This window comes from Pleurodeles waltl, chromosome 10 (assembly GCF_031143425.1).
Source record: "Pleurodeles waltl isolate 20211129_DDA chromosome 10, aPleWal1.hap1.20221129, whole genome shotgun sequence".
Lineage (NCBI taxonomy): Eukaryota > Metazoa > Chordata > Amphibia > Caudata > Salamandridae > Pleurodeles > Pleurodeles waltl.
Window position 1 is genome coordinate 1,011,429,831 of NC_090449.1, and position 13,431 is coordinate 1,011,443,261.

At 46.6% G+C, this 13,431-nt stretch overlaps 1 protein-coding gene across 2 annotated transcripts in view; it reads right to left on the reverse strand.

Moving 5' to 3' along the window:
• The window catches only part of DNAJC13 (DnaJ heat shock protein family (Hsp40) member C13), an 876,382-nt gene that overhangs the window by 283,166 nt on the left and 579,785 nt on the right, over positions 1–13,431 (reverse strand). For both annotated transcript variants that reach the window (XM_069211911.1, XM_069211910.1), the window contains one exon: positions 1,395–1,473. In XM_069211911.1, coding sequence (XP_069068012.1) covers positions 1,395–1,473 — 79 coding nt within the window. The remainder of the gene's footprint in view (positions 1–1,394; positions 1,474–13,431) is intronic.

The window sequence follows — 13,431 nt, forward strand, 5'->3', positions numbered from 1 at the left end:
TTATTCCTGCACTTAAACCTCTGATAAAACAGCAGTACATGTGAGTAGGAAGAGTTATGGAAACTCAAAGTACATCATTCCTTCAGAAAATGCTTCTGTGATGGCTAGTGTAAGACTGATTGAAATCTTCTGCTCCAGCTCACTCATGTCAAATTAGCAATGATAATTTGAAAATGGTGGAGAACTAGATATATTTGGATTGGGACGCTAACATTCTAATTGCTTCAGAGAGTTTTAGTTTTCTTTATATTCTAGCAAAGATATTAACTCAAAACCTACAAATGTAGTACTTGTCATATTTCTAAATGCAATTTATACCACAGTCCCAAAAAACACCCACCTATCAACTGCTCCACCATGTCAAATCTACTGAGACTTTTAATGAGGAAGAATTATTTGGTTGACAAGAATTAGGCAAGTGTGCCAGCATTATCAACGCTAGCTACAGCATCAGTGTACGAAAAATACAAAATAGAGAAGATTCAAGAAAACATGTAGGACATCAGACGAATCCTGGGAGTTTTGTGGGCAATATTTAAAAATAGTCTATGGTCAAGCTCAGAAAATACAGGTATTGCCCAAGTTCCTGAATATTTGGCCCACATAATGTGGCTCCTCTCTACTAGGAAAGTCAGCCTGCAGATGCTGCCAAAATATTCTGCCAAAATAATCGCACTATGTTAAACTGTAAACTTCGTACTTGTATAGCGCACTACTCACCCGTTAGGGTCTCAAGGCGCTGTACGCATACAGCTGTGGAACCCTTTTCCCTGTGAGGTGCCCACTCCTGGGCAACCTCCAAGGTGAAGCCAGGCATCCCAGCGCTGTTGGGGCCGTTGTGGAGATTAAGCAAGCTATTGCCCAGAGTTACAGAGTGGGACCCATGAATTAGATTAGGCACCAATGCGAGAATTATCAGGTCCGAGGAAATTGAGCCCAAGACCCGCCGAGGCAGGAATTGAACCCTGGTCCCGGGCCAGATTTCTGCATCAGGGTCTGCCGCTCTAACCATTGAGCCACACTTCTCCATGTTGGGATGTATTTTACTGAGGCTTCCTTGAAGAGGCAATGATTCTCAAACTCAATGTTAAAAGCTTAAGCTATACAGCTCATGAACATAAAGGACTGTCAAAGGGAGAATCAGGCTGAAACAAGGGTGTGTCACTGGGCTATGGTTGTATTATACGGGATAAATAGGATCTCTGTTGAAACCCCTTGATTGTACATGCATCCAGAACATCTGGTTAGCCCCTTGCCTATGCACCTACCTCTCAACACTACTGCTGTCAACCATAGCTAGACGTATGTACGAGCTGTAGTTATCATTTTATGTAAATATACCACATATCTGATTAGGTGAACTGTTACCGTTGTTAACAGTTGTTTTAACATACCCTTCCTTCAGGATTCTTGTCAGGATGGTACTTCTGTGCCAGTCTGAAGTATGCTTTCCTGATCTTGCCCTCATCATGCCTGCCAAAGAAATTTAGGTCAACTCATGTAAGCACAGCAAAAGTAACTTTTCCCCACTTTCAACTAACAAATTGGCCATTCAGCATGAATTATAGTCAAACATCAAAATAAAGTTACAAAACTCATTCACATTTTTCAAAGCAGTTCTGAGTATATTCAATGCAATAAAGCAAGTAAAAGTACTTTGTGGTTAATTTGCAAAATGTGAGCACACAAAAAATCTGAAATGTACCTATTGTTTGTTTTCAGTGTTATACAGCCAACTGTATTTAGGTATACCAAGCACAGAATGAATCCATCCCACAGAGTAAGGGCCTTTGAACAACAATGATAATTTTTATTCTGCATGTGCTGATTACGTCTACATTACAGCTACTGAAGTGTGCTTGGTCATATGTGCCACTTATATCCCTTTTACATCGCCTCCCTCAAACAGCTGATACATTTCACTATAACACAAACATGACTATTCAACAAGCTTGGATATGCCTTTAGCTACACTATTTCAAATATTTTGCAAATCTAAGACATCTCCAGGGTGTATTTCTTAAAACTAACATGCACACAAACCTAAACTGGAAAGTTTATGTATTTATATTTTCCCCTTTGTTTTGCACCTTACTAGTGGATTCTTTGGGCCTGTAAATCTTATGTGATGAAATGTGGCCCTAAATCTGCAAAGACCAAGAAATTTGTACTTAATAATGAGGACATTAGGAATATACCCCATTTTACTCATGGGGACTCCTTTTGATTCAGATGTTAATTGGAAGTTCCTTCTTAATGAGATGGCAATGCAGTTTCAATGTACGATAAATGCTGTTTTTTTTAAGTGGCTGGGTCATAGGCCAACAAGAGAAATTATTTGTATTTTTAAGAGTAAATGTGTCCCGGTAGCTACCTACGGGGCGGGAGTCTGGTGCTATGTAGATAGCAGAATTCTCCAGATATCTGAAAATAGGTTTTTGAGAAGGTTGCTAGTGGTTATGTGTCCACTCCTGCCACATTTTGCCACAAAGAAGTCGGGCTTACTATTTTGGGAGACTATATCACACTGCAGCCTTTGATGCAATCACATAAGATCTGGATGAACATGGAGGCGCAGCTCTGCCAGACCATAATTAGGGACTGCACGGCCCTTGATAAGTAATATGATATCCCCTGGTTAAAATATAGGTAGTGTCCGCCCTGTTCGGACAGAGGATTCGTCACTTAACCGTCCCCATTATTTTTTTTTATTGCACTGGGCACTTTGTTTGCAACTTACTGTTAATGGAAAACATACTTTCTTATTGATACGGTTTCGATTAAGGACAATACACTTCTTAGAGGCTTTTCCTCATTAAGGCAGTTGGTTCTCTTCTCTCCCTCATTGCCAGTTACCGGCAGAACAAAACACGTTGCACTTTGTGATGTTTTGTCCTTTCTATGCACCTCAGAGATGGCAGTTTGTGCATCCTGTTTTACACAAACTAGGGACTAAGTCTCATGCTGCTGCATGTGCTTTTTTGCTTCAGCTGGGTAACCAAAGGGTTATCCATGCTGTTTTACATTTCTTATTGAGTGCTATAAAAGTAAAATCTAGATATTGAGGACTGTTCTTTAATTCTTTGGTTTTCTTTACAAAGCACACGTTATGATGTGTCAGTCATGTCATCTGAATGCATAGCGTGTTTTGTTGTCTTAGGAGCTGTGTTTTGTACTAATCTTATTCTTGTAATTTTTATACTTGGTTTTCTCTTTTTTTAATGTTTTAAAATTTATGTTTGTGACTTTTATGGCTCGATTACAGCCGAAAAAAGTATTTTGATACGATGTACAGTTTCATAAACGGATAGTCTGTCTTTATGTTTTGTGTTAACTATGTGTTTGTGGCCACTTCCAAAGTTTATTGAAAACCTAATATTAAAAGGATTGAACTGCTAGTGTGAACTGCTAGTGGGGTCATAGGGAGGACGACAGTATTTCCTTGAGTGCTATATTGAGACCAATAAACAGCTTACGTATACAACAAAAGCTACTTAATCTGACCAGTTCAAACGTAAGTGTAAGAAGGAATATAATTGGACATCTGCTTCACTGTCTAAATCTCTGTCAGGTGCAAAGACATTTCTTGGAGAGATCTATATTCAATGCCTCTACTACCTTCTGATCTATGGCAATTTAATAAACCTTTCAGCTGAAGAAGGCCATCTGGTTCAAGGAATTACATCTGATATGGATCCAGTACATTGCATCCAGGATGCTAGTCAAAAGGAGAACAGGGGCAGCTAACCATCTCTAATGATGAGATTGATAGTTTGCTTGATAAGGAAGATTAGAAATTTCCAATGAGTTTCTAGCACACCAATTTCAAACATTCTTTGATTGCAAGTCTACCTTGAAACCCTGTGGTGCTGAGGAAATAATTCTTCTTTTAAATAAATCCTTGTGCTTGGCAAACTGAAGAATCTGTTCTCCTAGTGAAATCATAGAATTGGCTCCAACCACTGATGTCAGAGGCACCACAGACTCAATTATGGTATTCGACATTTAAGTGAGAACTCCACTTCAATGTTGGTTGTAGCATAGATTTTAGACCGCTTAAGTGGAAAGGCTGCATAGCAGAGGATGGAGTTGGTGTTTAGACTCAGGCTGTTGGCAGCACAAGTATTTTCCCCCAGACATCAGACTGGATCCGGAGACTTTCTTCGCGCAATACCCTTGCACGTCGGTCGACTCCGAGGGCATTGTAGTCACCGTAATGATGCTGGGAGTAGTGCATAGATAGAACCTCAGCACTGTGATGTCAGTTTCTTTTCACAACTTTCCACAACAAAGCACAGAGCCGCAAAGAAAACTGAGATTGGTGCACCAGAACTAAGGACCTGAATGAGGAAGCCCTGTCCCTACAAATCAGTTCGCAAGCGGGGAGGATGGATGGGTCGATAAGGAATCTGCAACTAAAATATGTCTCTACCAGATATATTGTTACCGAAGGAAACTAACTTGTAATTCTGATAGAGACTTCTAGTTTCACATTCCTTACCTTAGAATAGATACCCAAGCAATACCATCCCCGGAGGTGGACTGCGAACCAAGATTATACTAGAAAGTCCTGCACGACCGAACGACCAAAGAAGCCGTCTCGACGGACCTGAATGTCCAGGCAGTAATGTTTAGTAAAAGTTTGTAAGGATGCCCACGTAACAGCCTGACAGATATCCAGGACAGGAACTCCACGTGTTAACACAGTGAAAGCAGCAGTTGCTTTGGTGTAAAGACCGCGCAAGCCTGTAGGGGGTTGCTTCTTGGCCAAAGTGTAGCACATCTTGATGCGAAGAAGAACCCATTGAGAGATGGTACGTTTTTACACCACCTTCGTTTTCTTTGTACCCACATATCCAACACAAAATCTTTAGTATGACTGAGATAGAACGCCAAGGCTCTTTTTGGGTCCAGACGGTGGAGTCTCTCCTTCTGATGAGGATGTGGAGATGCGTAAAAAGTAGGCAAGGTGATTGTAGGAAGTTGGCTCTGTATATACTATCTCAAAGTAAGAGATAGTGTGCTCAGAGTCCAGGGGTTCCCCTTACAAGTTGATAGTGGCAAAATTAGATAATACTAATGCTCTATTTTGTGGTAGTGTGGTCGAGCAGTATGCTTATCAGAGGGTAGTGTTAAGCATTTGTTCTACAGACACAGGCAATACATGAGGAACACACACTCAAAGACACTCTACAGGCCAGTAATTTTTATATAGAAAATATATTTTCTTAATTTATTTTAGAACCACAAGATTCAAGATTTGAGGTAAGTACATAAAATGCAAGGTACTTCACACAGGTAAGTATAGAACTTTGATTTAACAGAAGTACACACAGTTTAGGTAAAAATGGCAATAAGCTATTTTAAAAGTGTACACAGTACAAAAAGTAACAGTTCCTGGGGAGGTAAGTTTGGTTAAATTTCTCAGGTAAGTAAAGCACTAACACAGTCAGTCTCCTGGGCTTCAGCAGCCCACTGTTGGGGGTTCAAGGCAACCCCAAAGTCACAGCACTAGCAACACAGGGCCGGTCAGGTGCAGAGGTCAGAGGAGGGCCCAAAACACACAGACGCCTATGAAGAACAGGGGTTCTCCGGTCCTAGTCTGCTTACAGGTAAGTACCTGCGTCCTTGGGGAGCAGCCCAGGGGAGGTTTGTAGAGCACTGGGACACACACACACACACACACAAGCCCAAAAAACACACCCTCAGCGGCACAGGGGCAGCCGGGTGCAGTAGGCAAAGTAGGTGTTGGGTTTGCTATTGAAAGCAATATAGGGACCCTGGGGTCACTTAGACGATGCAGGCAGGGCACAGGGAGGCTTCTCAGGCCAGCCACCAACTGGGCTAGGATGAGAGCTGCCTGCTGGTCACTCCTGCACTGGTGGGTGGTTCCTCTTGTTCCTGGGGGCTGCAGGTTTGGTGCTTGGTCCAGGTGTCGGGTTCCTTTGTTACCAGGCAGTTGCGGTCAGGGGGAGCCTCTGGATTCTCTCTGCAGGCGTCGCTGTGGGGTCGACTCAGGGTACCCACGTCGTCGTAGTCGCCTGGGAGTCCTCTCTGCTGTGTTGGTTCTCCTGAACTTGAGCCAGGGGTGTCAGGTGCAGAGTGGGAAGTCTCAGGCTTCCGGCGGGAAGAGAGAGTTCTTTAAAAGTTGCTTTAAAGTTGTTGCAGTTTTTGAACAGTGCCGCTCTTCTCTGGAGTTTCTTGGTCCTTCGGGTTCAGGGCAGTCTTCTAAATCCTTAGAGGTCGCTGGTCCCTGTCAGATGTGTCGCTGTGCAGGATCTTTGAGTCTGGAGACAGGCCAGTAGGACTGGGGCCAAGTCAGATGGTGTCTCCGTCGTCTCTGCGGGACTTTCAGGTCAGCAGTCCTTCTTGTTGTAGGTTGCAGGAATCTGATTTCCTGGGTTCAGGGTTGCCCCTATATACTAAATTAAGGGGTGTGTTTAGGTCTGGGAGGCAGTAGCCAATGGCTGCTGTCCTGGAAGGAGGCTATACCCTTTTTGTGCCTTCTCCCTGAGGGGAGGGGGGCACATCCCTATTCCTATTGGAGGAATGCTCCAAACTCAAGATGGAGGAATTTCTAAAGGCAAGGGTCACCTCAGCTCAGGACACCTTAGGGGCTGTCCTGACTGGTGGGTGACTCCTCCTTGTTTTTCTCATTATCTCCTCCAGCCTTGCCACCAAAAGCGGGGGCAGTGGCTGGAGGAGTGGGCATCTCCACTAGCTAGGATGTCCTGGGGTGCTGTAACAAAAGGCATGAGCCTTTGAGGCTCACCGTCAGGTGTTGCAGTTCCTGCAGGGGGAGGTGTGAAGCACCTCCACCCAGTATAGGCTTAGATCCCGGCCACAGAGTGACAAAGCCACTCACCCCATGTGGCCATAAACTCGTCTGGTTGTGCATGTGCTGAGTGAGGGGTCCCCACGGTGGCACAATACATGCTGCAGCCCTTAGAGACCTTCCCTGACCACAGGGCCCTTGGTACCAGGGCTACCATTTACAAGTGACGTATCTGTGTGCCAGGGCTGTGTCAATTGTGGGAACAAAGGTACAGTTCAGGGAAAGAACACTGGTGCTGGGGCCTGGTTAGCAGGGTCCTTGCACACTTTCAATCATAACTGGCATAAACAAAAGGCAAAATGTGAGGGGGTCACCATGCCAAGGAATGCATTTCCTTACAGTGATGGACTGGCCCACATGAAAAGGTGTAACGACTTGGGAAGGAAGGAAGCCTTAGTGCGTAACACCACTTTGTCAGAGTGCACAAACAAGTATGGGGGCTTTGAAGAAAAAGCCTGAAGCTCGCTTACTCTGCGAGCAGAAGTGAAGGCAACAAGAAAAACAGTCTTGAACGTAAGGAGCCATAATGGACAGCTGTGCATCGGCTCAAAGGGAGTACACATTAAGAAGGTAAGCACAAGATTGAGGTTCCACTGAGGCATGATAAATGGAGTGGGAGGAAACAAATGGGTGAGACCCTTAAGGAATCGACTGACAATAGGAGACTTAAAGAGTGAAGGCTAATCAGGCAACCTAAGAAAGGCCAAAATAACCGATAAATACCCCTTAGGAGTGCCCAAAGCAGAGCCCCGCTAGTCTAGGGAAAGAATGAACAAATGAACCTCAGAAAGAGGAGCAGTGAGGGGTCAAGAGATTTGTTGGAACACTATGCCACAAATGTATGCCATCGACAGGCGTATTCCATTTTGGTGGAGGGACTCCTGTCTGCCAAAATAACCTCGCAGACTTCGGGTGGAAGGTCAAAAGCCGTCAACTGCTGCCGCTCAATCTCCACGCATGAAGGTGGAGACTGGACAGGTTCGAGTGGAGAACCATCCCCTGCTGCTGCAACAGAGGATTGTCCCGAAGAGACAGTCTGAGTGGAGGATCGGTGGCCATACTCAATAGCTCTGGATACCATACTCTCTGTGCCCAGTCCGGAGCCACCAAGATAACTTGGGCCCGTTCTTTCCTGAACTTCTTGAGAACTTTGGGCAGAAGTTGTATATGAGGCTGGAGTTCCACTCGAGACGAAAAGCGTCTCCGAGTGAGTGCAGCCTTTGAAACTCCAACACGCAAAACAGCTGACATTGCGTGTTCTCTGCAGAGGCTAACAGATCTAACCAAGGCTCCCCCCACTGCTGAAAGAGACCTTGCGCCACCTCCGGATGGAGACGCCATTCGTGATCGGCTATGCATCGACGGCAGAGTTTGTCTGCTCTGGAGTTCAGAAAGCCGGCCAGATGTTGAACCACCAGTGTGATGTCCAGATGTGCCAGCCATGTCCAGCGGCAGAGCGCCTCCTGACAAGGGGTCCAGGACCCTACTCCGCACTGTTTGTTCAAGTTCCACATGGCGGTAGTGTTGTCCATGAACACTTGCACTACTTTCCCTTTGAGAGAGGGATGAAATGCGTTCAACGCAAGACTGATCACCCGGAGCTCCAGAAGGTTGATATGGAGCCCAGACTCCGCTGGAGACCAGAGGCCTCTGATCTCCGCCTCTTCCATGTGGTCGCCACACCCCAGAAGTGATGCATCTGTCAGTATGGATAGATCTGGCTGGGGAAGGGAGAGGGATCTGTCGTTGACCCAATGTGGATTTGAAAGCCACCACTGCCGGTCTTTCGCAGTCCCTCTGAGATCTAGACCATATCGGAGAGATTTCCCTGATGCTGCACCCACTGGAACTTCAAGTCCCACTGCAGGGCTGCATATGCCATCTGACATCTGTCACTAGCAGGATGCACAAGGCCATGAGGCCCAGCAGCCTCAGAGTCAGTCTCACCGAAACCCAAGACATAGGCCAAAAGATTAGAATAGCCTGAATATCTTGGACTCGCTTTTCGGGAGGATAGGCCCAAAACTGCACTGTGTCTAGAACAGCTCCGATGAAAGGGAGCGTCTAAGAGGGAGTCAGGTGTGACTTCGGCACGTTTATCGTGAACCCCAGCGTGTGCAGGAATTTGCTGTAGTCTGAAGGTGGGAGACAACTTTCAAGGGAATGTCAGCCTTCAACAGCCAGTTGTCAAAGTAGGGGAAGACTGAAACCCCCAAACTTCGCAGATGAGCTGCAACCATCGCCATCACTTTTGTGAACACCCAAGGGGCGCTGGTAAGGCCTAAGGGGAGCATAGTAAACTGAAAGTGCTCGTGACCTACCACGAATCGTAGGTAATGTCTGTGGGCAGGCAGGATGGGAATATGGAAATAAGCATTGTGCAAGTCCAATGCTACCATCCAGTCACCTGGGTCCAAGGCAGACAGGACCTGAGCAAGGGTGAGAATTTTGAATTTCTCCTTCTTGAGGAAAAGACTGAGGTACCGAAGGTTTAGGATAGGCCGTAAGCCCTTGTCCTTTCTGGGCACCAGAAAGTAGCGGGAATAAAAACCATGACCTACTTCTGGCACAGGGCCCTTCTCTATTGCTCCCTTGGCCAAGAGAGCCGTAACTTCCTGGTGGAGAAGTGCCAAATGATCCTCCGGAATACGGCTGGTGGGACAGATTCGAAGAGGAGGGAGTAGCCCCTTCAAACGATCTGCAAAACCCACCTGTCCGTAGATGGATTCCCAGTGGGGCAGGTGATAGCGAATTCTGCCGCCAACTGGACAGGAGTGAGGGGACGGACTACGAGGGTTTGGAGGCTGCAGCAGGGGCAGGGGTGTACTGGGCAGACCACTGGTTCCATGTCATAAGCCCACGTGGGAGTCGACATCCCCAGCCATGCAAAGGCTAAACAGCATGGGTGGCAGGATGGCTGGGATAGGGATGCGACAGGGAGCCTTTTTCATGGCCATGAAAGGGGCGAGAGGCGGACTGTTGGGGGGGAGCGGCAGTGAAAAGGCCGAGGGACCGAGCCATAGCCCGGGAGTCCTTGAACCTGTCCAAAGCCGAGTCCGCCTTCTCTCCAAAGAGACGGGAGCCAAAGGGCATGTCCATAAGTGTCTTTTGGACATCCCCTAAAAAAACAGATGTACACAACCAAGCATGGCGCCTCAAGGCCACAGCCGTCGCAACCCATCTACCTAGAGAGTCACTCGTGTCCAGCCCACATCTGATTGTGAACTTTGCCGCATCTCTCCCATCGCTGACAGCTTGAAAGAGGACACTCCTCTGGTATCTGCGGCAGAACTTGCGCAACTGTATCCCACAGAGAGTGGGTATAGCGGCCCAAAAGGCATTCGGTGTTCACTGACCGCAGCACGAGACTGGAGGAAGAAAACATCATCTTCCCAAATTGTTCCAGCCTTTTGATTCCTTATCCGGCTGTGTGGAAGGGAATGCGCCAGAGGACGAGAATGTCTGGATGACAAGGTTCTCAGGTGTGGGGTGTTGAGACAGGAATTTAGGGTCATTCGGGGCAGGCCGATGGCAGCATGCAATAGTCCTGTTCAAAGGAGCCCCTGTGATGGGTCTGGACCAAGTGAGGGCTTCACTGAATGGCATAAGAGGCTCAGATGTCGAAGCCACTGGCTGAAACACCTCCTGAACAGTAGGCAGCTGAAGGGTGAGGACCTCAGCCGCCCTACTGACCACCTTGGAATAAGTTGCTCCCTCCGCTGTAGCCACGGTAGAAGGAGACAGCAAGCCAGTGTCTGGAGAGGTATCCAGATCACTGGCCTTGCCCAATTCCTGTGCCCAGTCCAAGTTAGGATCATCCTGGCATTCATAAGGGTCCAGGGACTCCTCCAATCCTCCCCCGAATTCATACCCATAAGAAAAAGGGTCAGAATCCAACATGGGGTGGATAGGCCCCATTGAAGAAGGATGCGGCGGCGGCCGACACCGGTCCAACTTGAGTCATAGGGGATGAGGATTGGGTTGACGGTGGGCACCACTGTTGTCAGGAGCATCGACAATCGAACCAGCGCTGAGGAAGGACTCAATGGTACGACCGGCGTGGGTGCAGATCCGAGAGCGGATCCGGAGGGGACCTCGGTGGCCGGAGCCACCGGTGTGGAACCTGAAGGCCCCCCTGACCAAATCCCTTGGGCCTGAAGGTGCCGTATTGTGGTCAGTCTACCCAAAAATGAGGCACATGGTCTCATAAAACTCCTTTAATTGGGAAGAGGTTGCCCCGGCTCCTGGGGAAGCGTAGAGCGGACTCAGAAGCAGGCTCCGAAGACAGAGGCCTCGAGCATGGACGCTCCTCCGGTGTCACATCAGCCGAGCGATGAGGTGAATTCGAAGGATGACAGGATCTCTTCAACTTCTTCTTACCTTGACCCGAAGAATTCGAATAAGAAGAATAGTGGTGGCTACGTGACCGGTCTCGAGACCAGGACCTACATGGAGTTGAGCGCCTGGCCGCCATAAGCTTGAGGGACTGCTCCCGCAAGGCCTTCTGGTACATGGCTCGACACTCGCGGCACAACTTCGGTTCATGGTGGCGCTCCTGGTACCAGAAACAGACCTGATGCGGATCCGTCACCGACATCAGGCGGTGACAGTCCTCGCACGGTATGAAACCGGTCTTCTGGTACATCCCTCGACTCACCAAAAACTCGACAGAGTCGAAGTCGGTCAAAAAGCGACCAGGGTAGCTCTATCCGGATCAGTGCATGGCATGGAAAAGAAAGAACTGACGTTACTGCGCTGAGGCGATGTCTATGTACTACTCACGACGACATTATGGCGACTACATTGCCAACGACACCCGTGGAGTCGACTGACACCACCTACCGACACGCAAGGGTATTGCTCGAAGAAAAAATCTCCAGATCCAGTCTGACGCTTGAGGGAAAATTCTAAGGTAAGAAATCTGCAACTAGAAGTCTCTATCAGATGAGCATCTTGTTGTGATATACTTGTGATCCAGGAAACATCAAATAAGGCTGACCGAGAACTCAATAATCATCAGTGTGTGACAGTGAGCTTACACAGTTTAAAGAGAGATTAAGAGTCCTAGGATTGTCACAGAATAAACAAGATTTGCCAAAGCCTATAGATCTGGCCTAGACAAGTGTGCACAGTTTTTAACACAAAAATAACAAAATACAAAAAGTGTACAAATGAAGGACTGGCCCAGCAACCTAGGCAATCCAGCTGTTCAATGGTGTTCGCCTCTTTTCTTGAGGGTCCATAAACACACTCATGGGAAATGCCATCACACGCAGGGAAAGAAAATCAGCGGATGAAGTGGACTAACCTATTCTCCCATGAAATTTGAAACTTGAACAGACCAATGGATAAAGAGGGCTGACTGAAAGCCCCTGCACGTATGTACATATTTTTAGAATGGATTTTTCAGAAAAAGCAAAAGAGGGGAGGAGGGGCATGGTTCAGTGGGTCACATCCCAGTCCATCATCTTTCATCTATTATGTCACTTGGAGTTGCTTCTGCTCCTATAGTAACAGACCAGTTCCAGCTGCCAGCCCAGGTCCCCACCAGACAGGAACACAAGTAATTCCAGGCTAGTTTCGGCCTCCTTAGGCCTCACTGGTGAAGTACAGCTTCAGTCCTGTGGCACAGTGTACATGTGACCCTCAACTAAGCACAATGGTCCAACTTAAAGCATCTAGTGCAGCAAAGTGGTAGAAGGAATGCTTGAATCAATACCCAGGTTGCTCTTAATTAGCTGCCTATGTCAATTTCTTTTAAAGCTGAAATCCAATGTAAAAACAATAGCACTCTTCAACCCACACCATGCTAAGACATCAGGCTGAAAAGCACGTATGCCAGGTAGCATAAAGCATACTTCTAGCTGTGTGCCGAACATGGACAACCAGCCACCATTTTCACCTAGCAGGGACAGTTTCTCCAATATCTCCTCTATTGCATTAACCATCAAGTATTGGCAGGTTGGAGAGATGTCCTACAAAGTAAATCAGGGCTGTTTTAGCAAACAGAACCTTAAACATTACAGCAACTAGTTCTCAGAAAAACTTAAAAGAAGAAATATTTTTTCTGCTCTTGTTTTTGCTTCTTTTGAATAAGAAAGAAGAGCATGAAACTGCAAACCTGTTGCCTTTTAGAACATTAAACTTCTAAAACACAGCCACTTTGCGCGGACATTTAGTATAGGAGCCTGATTCAGTCAGTGGAAGCAGAAGGCACTTAAAGGGAAGTTTTTAAATATTTCTCATTTATTTCAAGATAGATTTTAATCAGTCAGATATTCCTAAAATAAAAAAACAAATCTTACATTCTCCTTCATTTAACCCCCTGACCCTTGCACCATCTTCTCCAACACTGTCCCCACCACTTAACTGTTCAATCAGTCGCCATTTAAAATTGGGGGGGTTCTTCTAATAGTCCTGTTCTGCCAGTTGCAAGGGTTTTTGAAAGCATCTGTGCAATAATAAGTGGGGTGCTCATTACCGGCACTTAACATAAAATTACTTGATGCAAATAAAACAATGGACTTAATAAGCCTTGCTGTTTTTGTGTAACTTTAAAGGAAATAAAAGTAGGCAAGGTGAAATTGTCTGTTCCT